A 14,517-nucleotide genomic window follows, 5' to 3' on the forward strand; every position below is an offset into this window, starting at 1 on the left:
ACATCCATGATTCCTCTTCGATGCCTCAGCCTGTCTGAGTTATTTGTGTTGCGTGCAATTTCTTGAATCCTCATGGATCCTGCATCCCTTCTGTGCAACTTTGTACACATCACTTAGACTACTGAACTTAAAGCTTCTCAATCTTTAAAATGGGGGCAGTAATGCCTGCATCACAGGGTTATTGTGAAGAAATAAGAAATAAAGCATCAAGCCTAGCAGCGAACACTCAGTAATTGGCTGCTTATTTTAAAAAGAGATTATCCTACAATATACATTCTATAAAATATACATAGCTATTTATATTAACTATTTGTTAGTCTAAGGAAAGCACTGAAATCTCTTATTATTCAGCTTACTATTCTAATATTTGTTAATTATTCACTGAATGGGTGACTCCAAATTATTTGGTGAAATTTGAAAGAGGAATGGAATAAAGATATAGTATATGGATTCTCCACACAGGCAGGACCTGCCCTTAAATGCACCACTCCCAGAATTCAGGTGGAGTGGGCAGGACCAAGAGTCTCATAATCCTTGCAGGCCTGGTCAAAAACAAGTAAGTGGACAAAATAATTATCAAGTGTGCCGAATACTATGAAGGAAATCAACAGCGCTAAATGAAGAGTGACAGATGGATAACCTACTTTAGCCCAAGAAGTCTGAGAAAGCATCTTGGAGCCGATGCATCTAAACTAAGGATGAAAACAGAAGAGTTTGCAGACAGAAAATGTCTGCCTAGAGGCCATAAGGAAAGGTAATGATATATCAGTTAATATTAGTTAATTTTGTTAATATTAATGGTATTTTATTCTGTGTATGTGTGTGTGAAAAATTAGCCCTAATTTTTAGAATTAAGAAAATTAAAGCTAAAAAAACCTGAACACATGAACTTTGAACTTAATTTCAACCCTTTTCACCTATCTATAACAAGTTTCTAAACCCACCTTTGGAAAATATAGCTACCCTTCTAAAAATCTGGGTAAAGACAGAAATATACATAATTAAAATAATGACAAAATCATCTGGTTTTAACTTCATATACTATAACTCTTACTAGTAATAATATTTAATTGGTATATATTAAGACTATGCAAAGGACAGCAAGAGATCCTGGAAAACGATGAAGACCAAGGAGAGAAACAGACTGCTTGGGATGTCTTTTCAAGAGAGGATGTGCAGGCTGTGACAGGAAGGACAGGCACCATTCCACCGTGAAACCACTGTGTTCTCTGCCAAGTCCTATTCCCCTTTGTGCCTCCCCAGACAGCTGCTCTGCCTCATAAAGCAGTTTCTCAGCCAGGCTGAGTCCTTCAACACAGCTTTAAACACTGGGGCTCACACCCATCCGCACACGTGCCTCGGAGTCAGTCCTTCAGATTTATCTGTCAATGAGAGTTAAGGAAACAGACTCTGGAACTGGATTTCTTGGGTCCTTATGATCTGGGTGATGTGTGGCAAGTTACTTAACCTCTATGAAACTCAGTGCCTTTATATGTAAAATGGAGATAATAATTCTCATCTCACTGGATAACAGAAAAGATTCAGTAAAAGACTGTGTGTGAATGTGCTTGCAGAATGTTATCCGGCACACGTGAAGCTGAATAAATGAAAAATTTGTTACTTTATCATCTAGCTCTTTTGCTACACTTTACATGCAGCTCTCTCTTTCATCTTTTCTCCCTTTTTAGCTTTCAAGAGGGGAGGGAAATCTATTTTGCTGGAGGTGGGGTTGTGACTTAGTAGAAGAAAGGTGACTTCATTGTAGTGAAGTGGAGCTGGCATGGATAAAGGAGACAGGAGTCCTATTTAAAATACTATCTTTGTGATCATGGTATCTCTCCTGCCAGGGGCCTTTCCAATGCTTGGGACTATGCATGCAACCTAAATTTAAATATAATCTTGAAGACAGGGTAAGAAGCAACGCCAAACCAAATAAGGTTCAGGTCTGCCACCAACCCCAAAAGAATGGAACTTGCAACTGGAATTAAATTAAGTTGCGGACAATAGAGATTTTTCATTTGGAGGAGAAAATAAAATACTACCTTCAAAGTTGTAAGCTTTCAAAATAGGAATATAAAATCTGAGACAGTATGCCAGACCGCTGGCCAATGCAATTAATTTTATTGCCTTTGAAAGGCTATCAAAGAATATGTTACATGGTTGTCTTCTAGAACAGTGCTTCCTAAGCCTTTTTCCGGTCAACAGAAAAACAGCTAATGTTTATAAATGGACAAAGCAACGTGGCCTGGGAGCAACTGGTCTGGGGCCTTTTCTTGCTCTGTCTCTCCCAGCAGCCAAAAGGGCTAAGGACTTGCTGGTCAAAGTGTGGTTCCAGAAAGGGAGCAACAGGAGCACCTTGTGCTTGTTAGAAATGCAGAATCTCAGGCCTGACACGGGATCTACTGGCCCAGAATCTGCATTTTAACAAGATTCCCAGGTGATTCGTGTCCACAGTACAGGTAGAAGAGCACTGAATAAGGAGTACACGCTAACATACGCTTAGAAAAAGAAATCAATACTGAAATACTCCTTCTATGACTGCCTTTATTACCTATTCCAATTTGATAGTTTTAATATTTTCTACAAAGTTGATTTAGATGTATGTTAAATATGTGTTAAATGTATACATGTGATTTATTTTTATACCCATGTAAAACTTTTTATATAAATTGCTAAAAATCTTGATTTGAGATCAGAACATGTGATCACTATAACTTTCCTAAGCCCTTCTTACATATTTCATATTATTATTCCAAATCACCATTTAAACAAGAAAATCCTTAAGTCTTTTTCCCTCAGTATAAAGTAACCTTCTACTCTCAGTACAAAACAACCCAACTGAAAATGGTCAAAAAATCTGAACACTTTACCAAAGAAGTTTACACGGCAGGTATATAAGCACATAAAAAAATGTTCTACATCATTAATCATTAGGAAAACTGATATCAAAATCATGAGAGACCCATACACACCTATTAGAATGTCTAAAATAAAAAAGACTGAACATATAGTAACCTAACCTATAGAGCCTTGCAGTTACCCTAGCATAGACTAACTTATTTAGAATTCATAATTTGCTTAGATTAACCTGTAAACCCACCTAGATTACCCTAGATGTTATAAGGTTTGTGTAATCATATTCTGTAATTCGCTAAGAGTTTAACGGAAAGTTAATTAACACCTACACCATGCCTGACAGTTGCCATTACTGTCTTTTCAGGGAGATGCCAGGGTGATTTGCAGAACAAGGGGGCTGATGCTGCTCAAATCACCTGAGGCTGGCCAAAGGATGGGAGGACTCTCTACTGACCTCTCCATAAACTATTCTCATTGTACGCTCATTACAATACTAAAATCTAAAATCTCCTCCCGGGGAAAAGATTTTCCGCTATTTTAAACTTGCGATGTATGGATAGGCACGTTTTCTAAATGCGCATGCGCAGGAATGTGCCCACCTATACTGATGATGAAGTTCAGCTCCATGTTTATGCACAATTTTCCTGAATAAAGATAAATCTGATCCTTTGTTTGGAGACGTGCCATTTTGACCCAGCCATTCACTCTCAGGTGTTTACCAAAGAGGAATGAAAGAATATGTCCACTCAAAAATCTATATATGAATATTTAAAGCAGCTTTAGTTGCAATAACCCCACATGAGAAATAACTCAAATGGTCACCAACAAGTGAAAGGATAAACGATTGTGATATAGCCAATGGAATGCCACTCAGCAATAAAAGAGTGGACTATTGATACATGTTAGAGCATGGATAAATATGAAAATAAGTAAGCTGGGTGAAAGAAGTCAAACAAAAAACAAATATTATATGATCCCAAGAAAGATGGTTTACTCTATGTGTGTGTGGATGTAAAACTTAACAAATTTTACATATTAAGAATGGGACTACATCAAACTAAAAAGTTTCTGCTCAGCAAAAGAAACCGTCAACAAGGTAAAGAGAGAACCATCCAAATGGGAAAATATATTTATAAGCAACACCTCTGATAATGGCCTAATATCCAAAATATACAAAGAACTCATACAATTCAATAACAACAAAAAGACACAAATGATCCAATCAAAAAATGGGCAGAGGACCTGAACGGACATTTCTCCCTAGAACACATACAAAAGGCCAACAAATATTTGAAAAGATGCTCAACATTGCTAGCTATTAGGGAAATGCAAATTAAAATCACAATGAGATACCATCTCATACCTGTTAGAATGGCGATAATCAACAGTACAAGTAATAACAAAAGTTGGAGAGGGTGCGGAGAAAAAGGAACCCTCATACACTGCTGGTGGGACTGCAAATTGGTACAGCCACTATGGAAAACAATATGGAGGTTCCTCAAAAAACTAAGAATTGATCTACCACATGATCCAGCAAGCCCTCTACCGGGTATTTGCCCCAAAGACTGGAAAACCTATATCCAAAAAAATATTTGCACACAGATGTTCATAGCAGCATTATTCATAGTGGTCAAGGCATGGAAGCAACCGAAGTGTCCTACAGTAGATGATTGGATAAAGAAGCTGTGGTACATATATACAGTGGAATATTACTCAGTCATAAGAAGAGATGAAATACTTCCATTTGCGACAACATGCATGGACCTCGAGATAATCATGCTAAGTGAAATAAACCAGACAGAAAAAGTTGATAATCACATGATATCACTTATATGTGGGATATAAACCTAAAAGCAACAAAGAGCAGGACAAACAAACAGAGACTCATGGACATGGACTATAGGCTAGTGGTTATCAGAGGATAGGGGGTGGGGGAGGAAGAGGAGGTAGACGAGGTAAAGGGGGCCAAATATATGGGGACAGGGAGAGGGTGAAGTGGGTAAAGGGGATCAATATATGGTATCTGAAGGAGACTGGGCTTTGGGTGGTAAACACACAATAGAATATACAGATGTCAAATGATAATGTACATCTGAAAATTATATAATTGTATTAACCAATGTTACCCTAATAAATTTAATAAAAAATCTTTTAAAAATAAATTTAAAATTTTTTTTACATATTAAATATGTGCATGTGTATGTCAATTATACCTTAATGCTATTACATATTTAAGTTAAAAAATAAAAGATAAGAAAAACATTTGATATACATATTAATATCAAGTTAAACATGCTAAACTAAAATCTAACTTACTAAACCCTTAAGTAACGATAAATTTCTTTCTCATTTTAAAGGAAAATGCAAATAACAAGAAAGAAGTCAGAAACAAGTTTATATATGACTCTATCATACATAGTACGGTAACATAGTATAGTCGCTGACACCTAATAGTCGCACTAAGTAATTTAACTCCTGCCAGGTGGCCCATCCCCAGCACTCTAGGGAATATCTGAAATGTGAGGAAAGTACTCAACACCAAAAAAGAACATTAAGAGTTTTAATCAATAGAAAATATTATAGTTTGATCAAACATTAAGTACGTAGACTGCAACTAGACACCAAGATCCTGGGTGATCTCAGTCTCTAATGTCCATTTACTTGACTCAAAAGCTTTAGTGTTATTTTCTTTTCCTGGGCCAGGCTTCAAAAAACTATGAGGCGTGTTTGCTCCGGAGTTCACCTGCCCTGTTCTCTGAATGCCACTCCACGTGCTGAGTTGACCCACGTGCGCGGCAGCCCAGACAACCCTTTCAATTCCGCGCCAGTGGAAACGCTCTCCCCTCACTCTCTCACTGCTGGACCCACTTCTGGATGATTTTGTGCAATTTCTTCAATTTCCTGCCTTGCAGAAAGTCATAGGCCATAACATAGCTTTTACTTGCCTGGTATAGACATTTACAAAAACAAATCCAATGTCACCATGGGGAAGGGAGCTTAATCCCTTTTATAGGCACTCATCATCTTTCTATTCGATCACTTTTTCTGTCTTAGGAAAGAGCTTTTCTTGCTCAGTTTTTCCTGCAAAGTTCTTCCCTTTCTTATACTTCTTTCCTACATTACAGTTTTGTCATAATTAGCAAATAGGTTTGGTACATCTCCTAGACTGCTCGTATTTTCAGTTGAGATGCCAACAGCTCTGCATCCACGTTCACAGGGTTTTGAACTGATACAAGACCCTGAGCTGATATGTTTGAGGAGGAGGTCTGTGCACAATCGAAAAGGGAATAAGGATTGCATTACTCTTATCATGTTGTACTTAACTAGCGCAGGAGAAGAGATTCCTACCAGGAAAGGCTCAAACTCAAGGATCGTTTTTCAACGAAACTCCATCAGGAAATCCTTGCTGACTGCTTAGCAGCGTTTGCACGCAAACCCCTTGGAAACTCATGCTACCTTGGGCTTCCAGAACTCTTGGTTAACCTATTAATGTCCCAAGTTTACTCTGACAGCTCTTCTTCCTAGTTTACATGCTCTGTGAGTGAAAATGGAGATCTTTCCCAGGCTTCTCTGAACTCTGCGCCAAAAACATCCTATCCACCCTCGCTCGCGGCTTAAAACCTCTCTGCTGATACTTCCTGATTTTTCCCCTCTCTCTTGTCTCTTGTGCTGTCCATTAAGAAAACCGCTACGTGTTAGTGAGAACTTGAAATGTGGCCGGTCCAAACTGAGATGTGTGTAAAACATACATTTTGAAGACTTAATACATGCACACAAAAGTAAAATATTGGTATTTTTTATACTGATTATATATTGAAATCAATATTTTGGATATATTGGGTTAAATAAAATATATTAATAAACTGAATTTCACCTATTTCTTTTTCTTTTTTTACAATATGTACATAATAAAGCAATTGTATGAGGTTATTCCCAGTATTTAGCATTATTATTTTTTTCTTACATTTTATTCTAAATTTTAAAAAGTTAGACATTTATAATCGAGAGATCACTTCACCTGTTTCTTTTTACCTTTTCTTAAATTCTGGCTACTAGAACATCGAATGTTACATATGTGGCTTATATTTCATTCTTATTGGACAACATTGCTCTGACCTAAAATTCAAACTGACCATTTACATTAACACTTTAGAAACTGAACTCAATCTATTTCAGACCCTCAGTACTGCTCCCTCACTGTCATCATAGAATAAACATCAGTTGGCATGAGACAGATACATTGCATAACATCAGCCACTGCTGTTGAGGAAATTGTACGATGAAGGAAGCTCATTCTAGAATAAATTACTTATGAACAGGGTGACAGGATGACTCTGGTAATTGTCAAAGAGACTGTCAACATTGTTCATGGGCAGCTGCAGCAGGAATGTTTGCAGGCCTGGGAAATAACACTATAAGCATTTGACTAGAGAGGCTCTGTAGCAATTAGGAATAAAAACAACCAGGGATTTGCCAAAATAGTGGATAAAGTTTATATGCATTTGGTGTCAGAAATGTTAGCAGTTACACATTGTGACACATTCGCTGCAGGTATTTTCACCATCCTAATGTGTCAAATATTTCCTTGCTTTATCTTGGCTAAGAAATCTTCCTCTTTAACTAGACTGAAACCAGAAGTCATTTTGGACTCGACCCTTTCCTTTATTCCCCCAATCCAAGCAACTACCAAACCCCATTTATTCTACCTACACCCAGTATATCACATCCACATTTTTTTTCCTCATTAAAGAAAAAACAGAGAAGAGACACACAGGTCTTTATGCTTTTCCCATGGCCCCAGGAGGGAGAGCCCATGGTAAGGCCTGCCTCCATAGAGTAACATTAAAAGAAAATAAAGTAAGTCCTGTGCTTTACTGTTATCGTCCAGTAGAAATAGCAGGTGTTAGGAATGCAAATTGACAAGACAGAGAGGCCCTCAAGATGACTCAGGAGAGGGTCTGGCGTGCAACAAACCTTTTCTTTTCTTTCTTTTTTTTTTTTTTTTTTAGCATTTTATTTTATTATTAGTTTCAAGTATATAGCACATTGGTTAGACATTTATGTAGTTTATGAAATGATCCCCCTAATTAGTCCATCACTCCTCTGGCTGTACACCTAGCCATTTACATTACTGCCGACTGCATTCCCTATGCCGTGCTCCCCACCCCCGCGACCATCTCTCAGCTACTAATTTGTACTTCTTTAACCCTTCACCCCATTCTCCCAGCCCCTCCAATCCCCGCTCCCCTCTGGTCATCACCAGATTTCCTTCTTTGCTTTTCCCCTGTCTCCTCACCCTAATCATTCCTATTGCCTTCTTTTTCTAATACATAGAAGCTGTGTCCATGGGTGAACACAGTTTTAACACTTCTCACAGCAAAATGCAATTCGTAAACGATTTTGGATTATCTATGGACTTGCATTAGAAGAAATAATTGAGAGTTGCACGTACACCTGGCATATGTCAATTGAACAGTAAAATGCAAACCTTGTTAAATTTAAAAAATTTTCTGAGTAGTTTAGAAATTCTCAAAGTCACTGGCAATTGTCTAAGCATATGTTTTATGTCAGATACTTTACCAGACTAATTAAATTTTATGGCTTCATTTTTTTAAAGACTTTATACTTATGGTATGTTAGGCTGTGCAAGTTCTGTTCAATAATAGAATGTATACAGTAATTTTAAATTAGAAATGTCTTCTTTTTTGAAGTGTAAACAGAATCATATAGAAGTGACAGTATTTTTATTATTCTTTAGCAACTTGGAGTTAACATTCCAATATACATTTTTATAATTTACTTTGAAAAATTAGTGCTTAGTTTAAAAGGTGATTTTTATGCCAGGTTTTTGCTTGAAGAAACTAATTTGGCCAAACTTATGTGCTGTAAGAACAGATTTATAACGGAAAGGTTGACACATTTAAAAGTAAATTGGGTTTAATTTCAGAAAAATTAACATCATATTCAACTATAATAGATTTGAAAGATAAATTAAAATAATCACCTCAGAAAATTACCAATTGGAACTTTAAGAGTCTTATTCCCCCCGAGATATTGTGTATTCGGCACATGTAAATTTGACTAGATATGATTAACTGGAGACTTTAATTAACTTTTGTTTAAAAGATCAAGCCCACTTTGGGCATGCATTTTAAAATGTAAATGTACCTGGTTGTCATAGTCTCTGAATTGAGGTAATAAACAGTAAAATTATACTGTACAAGGAAACAATCTATAGAAAAGAACAAATACTTTAAATCAATTTTCCCAATACATGTAAACTGGCTGTGTACTCTTAAGTATTTTTATATTTATTGTTATCAAAATATTCCACTCAGAAGCTCTAGGTCGTTTCCAACATATAGATACATTATAGTCTATGAGCAGAAACACTTCTACCTATATATTAGTTAAAGGCAAAGAAAATTAGATGCACAGATTTTTTTTTTTTAAATGCATCTTTGAATTGTTTCTTTCCTATTATGGTTAAGACTGTCAAACTGCAGACTAGTTGCTGTTTCATTCAGGTACTTTGCCATTTAGTTGGTACAATATTTCATTATTTAAGTCAGCAGTCCTCAACGTTTTTGGTACCAGGGACCAGTGGTCCTATGAGAATCTAATGCCTGATGATCTGAGGTGGAGCTGAGGCGGTGATGCTAGTGTTGGGGAGTGGCTGCAAATACAGACGAAGCTCTGTTCACTTGCCCACTGCTGACCTCCTGTTGTGCAGCCTGGTTCCTAACAGGCCACAGACTGGTACCGGTCTGTGGCCCAGGGATTGGAGACCCCTGATTTAAGTATTAAGTAAATAATATATTAAATAGAATTATGAATAACACTGATTGTTCATACACTGTACCTTTTGTTTAATCAAATTCAAATAATGTAATGACCAATTTCACTGAGTACATTTTCTATTCTTTGATTTAGAAAAATTCTATCTCCACATGGCTCTTCTGCAGCATAATCCTTGATAACACATGGCTCAGCTGCAGCTGTGACCCAACAATGAGGAAGTTTTATGTGTTCAAATATCCTCTTCAGTAAAATCTTAACATTACAGTTTCTTTCTAGCCTACATTTGCCTAACTTGTATGAAACCACAAAGTCGACCAACTGTACCTTGACTGCACTGTTCTCATGCATGGTGATGCAGTTATTGGCATCTTCCGAGAGCTGGTACAAGGCTTGAGCTGTTGCTCGATGCACATTGGTGTCATTTGATTTCAGGTAACGCACTAATGGAGCCACCGCTTTGTGCTCGCCAAAGGCCACTCTATTCCTGCCCCACATACAGCAACGTGAAATGGCTTCTGCTAGATGACGCCTCAGTTTATCGTTATTCTGCACGAAGGAAACAAATGGTGGTATGTGCACTGTAATGATCCTGTGAGATCATGTTTATGCTCTAGATGTTTATTATCCACTAAGATGCCAATGAGCCCAGTTACTCAGGTGCTGTCTTGAAGGGAACTAGGATTTTGGTGGGTCGCCAATGGACCAAGTTTCAATTCTGAGTTTTCTTTTTATGAACTGGACATTGTTAGTGCACAAACAGGTGATCAGGAGTCTGGCATTTTAGATATCTGCCTGGCATCATCATCATTATCATCACCACCACCACCACCACCATTATCATCATCATCATCATCATTTGTTATCATTATCATCATTTGGCATCATCATTATCATCATTTGGCATCATCATCATCATCATCATCATCACCACCACCACCACCACCACCACCACCACCATTAACATCATCATCATTGATCTTGAACATCATTATTTGTTCAAGGCTCAGTTTCCTTTTGAGTAAATCTACTCACAATACAGAATTACAGATCAGCAAGTAGTTTAGTAATAAAAATAATTCGGGACATTCTTAATGGAGCATTTCACTTAACTGGGATAAGCAGATTAATTCTACTTCATCACCCTAGGAATACTTCTACGTCAGTAATACACCTTGGCTCCCTAAAGGGAGAAGACAGTGCAGCAAACAATGATGTTTTGAATCTGTCATTTTCCTTTCTGTATTCTTTATGCAGACTATATCCTTCTTTTTGGATGTAATTATATCATATAGGTATAATATAACTAAATAAAGTACAGTTTTTTGTTCATTAATTGTACTGTTCTCTTAAATAAGGCAATAACTTGGTGTCCTTAAATGAATCTGGCAGATATTCTTAGGTTCTCTGTGTAAGACTAGCTCTAAAAAGTCTTCTAGACCAAGCATCCTTCCAATGATTGAATTTCTGCTCTGTGACTTTTCTGCCAAGTGGTAGTCCAGCCTATGCTCAAATACCTCTGATCATGGTGAAGTCATTATGTCGAAAGGCTACTTATTCTATCTGGCACAGCTCTGGATAAACAATACAGTGACTGCCAAAATCTTCGAGTCCAAGAATGCCATAGACCCAAGCTGGGGGAGGCACATTTAACTCCTAAAGTTGGCATAACAATTACCTTAAGAGTAATAGTAATGATGATGTGATGACGATGATAGTTAACACTTCTACAATAACCTATTTGTCACTGTTTTACTTGCTAGTGACAAATGAATAACAGCCCCTATTTTACAAGGATCTTGCATATTAACATTGTACACTTTAAAATACACTTTCACACTTATTAGTCTCAGAGAAATTAAATGAATTAACCAAAATTTCAAACCTCATAGGCGATGGATATTAAACTTGAATCCAGGTTTCTGGACTTGAAGCTCATTGTTTTTGCCACTACACTGTGATATCTTATGACAACATGCATTTAAAATAAAAAGATGTGTTACTTACTGTATTTGCTAGTTTAGACAATAAAGGGACAACTCCATGATCTGTAATAACAGCTAAATTTTCTTGATCTTTTGCTATATTGGTAATAGCAGCACATACACTTGCCAAAACTTCTTTATTATCTGATTTCAGCAAATTGACAACAAGTTCCAAACCACCAACAAAGGAACGAACCATTTCCCCAGCATCCTAGATAACAATAAAAATAAAGATGACATCAATAATAAACCGGTATCTAGCATTTCTTTAAAAGAAAAAAAGTAATGATAAGGCTGAGAGGTATACCTGTGGCATGAAAAACAAATTCGGTTTGACTTATTTCCATATTGTATATATTATCGATGTGTGTATGTATAAAGTATGTATGTGTATATACATACATGCATGCACACAATTCAGTTTTAACAAATATTGACTGAACAACTATGATATGAGTCACTGCGCTAAGTATTGGAGATATAGAAGTTAACAAAATACAGTTGAATCTTTTTATTTCCAGTAGTTATGTTCTATAAAATCATCACAGAAAGGGAATTAGTAAATACTGAACCATTGCCTAAGGGAAATACAAGGTAAAGTTCCTGCAAGACTCTGGTAACATTTTTTGTCCACTAATCAATATATAACCTTGTGTTATATGTGTTTCTGTTTAAAAATCTTATTTCGTATATTATTACTTCATTAATGTTGAACTCATGGATAACATACTATAACTTACGCCTGAATGAAGCTTACCTAATACACACTTTTTCTCTGTAAGGCACATCACAGTCTTCTAGCACTTAGGGACACTAGACAGCACTTCTGCACTATGCTTGGGGGACATTTTAAACAGTAAAATCTTCAACAAAAAAACCCATGAAAATGTGGAAGATGTGGCACTAAGTAGACTGTAAAATGGATGCTTATTTACAGTATGAGAGCTGAAACAAGAAGGCAGAGCATCATCTTTTTGACCTCAGCTGAAAACTTGCACATTGAGCAACTTAAATTTTTCACCATTCTGTTCATATTCAAGAATGACCAAGAAAGTGCTGTGAGTATTGATTTCAGAGTTACAAAAAAATTTAGTAAGTAGGCAAATTCCCAAACAGAATCTGTGAATAATATGGATGGACTGTGTATACTCTGCTGCCATCATGTTGCTTACAATCTGTGGCGAACATGAGTGTTAAGAAATTATGAGTATAATAAATAGCCGTAAGGGGGAAGAGGTAAAGATACCACAATACATACAACAAAGGAATCTCAGCTGGTGTGGATTCAAGGACTGCCTCCCAAGAGGATGTCTGAAAACTGAGGCCTGAGGCATAATCCAGTGTGAGAGAGAGTCTGTGTGAAAGTCATCATATAACATAGATCTGAAAGTGAGAGAAGTGACTTTTTTCTAGGTCACAATGGTTAGAGCATAAAATAGGAAAGGGAGAAATGGGCTAAAATGACACGTAAGAGGTAAGATCTTGAAGGGTCTCATAAGCCTTGGTACAGAGTTTAGAGTTCCTTTTAAGGGCATTTGAAAGCCACATAAGAGGTTTAAGTGTTGGGGGTGTAAGGTGGAGAGGGGATTTTTATCAATTTTCTGTCTTGGGAGATCTCTCAGAATTGCAGGGTTGAAGTTGGGGCAAGGAATGATGTTGGAAACTCAGAGGTTATTTCGCTAGTTCAGATAAGAGGTGGGCATAGTTTGGATGAGGGTGATGGTTTAGACCTGGAGAGAACAGTGTGGGTTCGTGAGGATTGATCAGAGAAGATTAAGACAAATGATTTAGTGATGATTCCTTTGTTTCTGGCTTGACCTAGTGGTGCTAAAGGCAGGGGTTTCTTTTGTTTTCTTGAGGAGGAAGGGTGGTATTTGGTGTGAGAACATGTAATTGAATGAAGTGTCCACAAGACATTTAACTGGAGACACCAGGAGTCAGGGGGAAATATGGGTTTGGAGCTTTCCTGCCTTGACCCCATTCTCCAAGCTCTCTCACACACCCCAAGCCAGTGGCTCACCACAGGAGCTAATAATCAGAATCCTGACATTCTCTGAGAACGCGTTTCATTAAGCGTGGGGTGGGGCCTATGACAAACACCTATATTTCTAAAAAGTCTCGTGGTGAGTTTGAACTTCAGCTGGTATTGGGAACACGGCTTATGCATTAGTCCTTCAAGTCTCATGTCCTCATATGTGCTACTTGCACATGTGTCCATGCCTTTGCATATGCCCTGTTTGTCTACTTTTCTATTAGTTTGGGAATTCTTACACTTCCTCAGCTACTAAGGAAGGTACCATTTTCTTTAATAAGCCTTTCCTGAACCTTAAGTCTGGGTTAAACTGCTCTTTCTATGATACCCAGTTCTTCTATATTATAATAACACTTATCACTCTATGAAGTTAGTGGCTTATTTGTTTGACTTTAATGTTAAACTCTTATGTTCCAAGAGGGCAGAAACTCTGTCCTACTCACTGTTGTATGCCCAGTGCCTATGCCACTTTCTAGCAGTAAGTACATGCTCAATTAACATTCGTTGAATTTGATTATATGCAAACTCACGTCTACAAAAGGAATTTTCACTGACAGCATAACAAACTAAACTAAGCTTCCAGTAAATGTCGAAGAAAGGACCCAATCAGATTCTTCCCAAGGGTAAGGACAAAACTTTTTTCTCCATACCTTGTCTCTCCCAATTGCTGCGAGAAATGATGTCAGCAACATTGGATATTTGAATGCAATTTCTGATAGCACACATAAATTCTGATGTATTAATAAAATTATTTTGAACATATTTACTTGCCTTTTTTTTCTAAAATTCTACAATAAAGTTTTTATGTAATACAAAAGAAGTTATTTTACTTTCAACTGTCTTCTA

General features: G+C 37.1%; 1 protein-coding gene across 6 annotated transcripts in view; it reads right to left on the minus strand.

The window, feature by feature from the left end:
* ODAD2 (outer dynein arm docking complex subunit 2) overlaps window positions 1-14,517 on the minus strand; it is a 138,350-nt gene that overhangs the window by 23,181 nt on the left and 100,652 nt on the right. For all 6 annotated transcript variants that reach the window (XM_039839673.1, XM_039839672.1, XM_039839671.1 and 3 more), the window contains 2 exons: window positions 11,662-11,850; window positions 9,982-10,203 (listed from right to left, as the gene is read on the minus strand). In XM_039839673.1, coding sequence (XP_039695607.1) covers window positions 9,982-10,203; window positions 11,662-11,850 — 411 coding nt within the window. The remainder of the gene's footprint in view (window positions 1-9,981; window positions 10,204-11,661; window positions 11,851-14,517) is intronic.

This window comes from Pteropus medius, unplaced genomic scaffold (assembly GCF_902729225.1).
Source record: "Pteropus medius unplaced genomic scaffold, Ma_sr-lr_union100, whole genome shotgun sequence".
NCBI classification, from domain to species: domain Eukaryota; kingdom Metazoa; phylum Chordata; class Mammalia; order Chiroptera; family Pteropodidae; genus Pteropus; species Pteropus medius.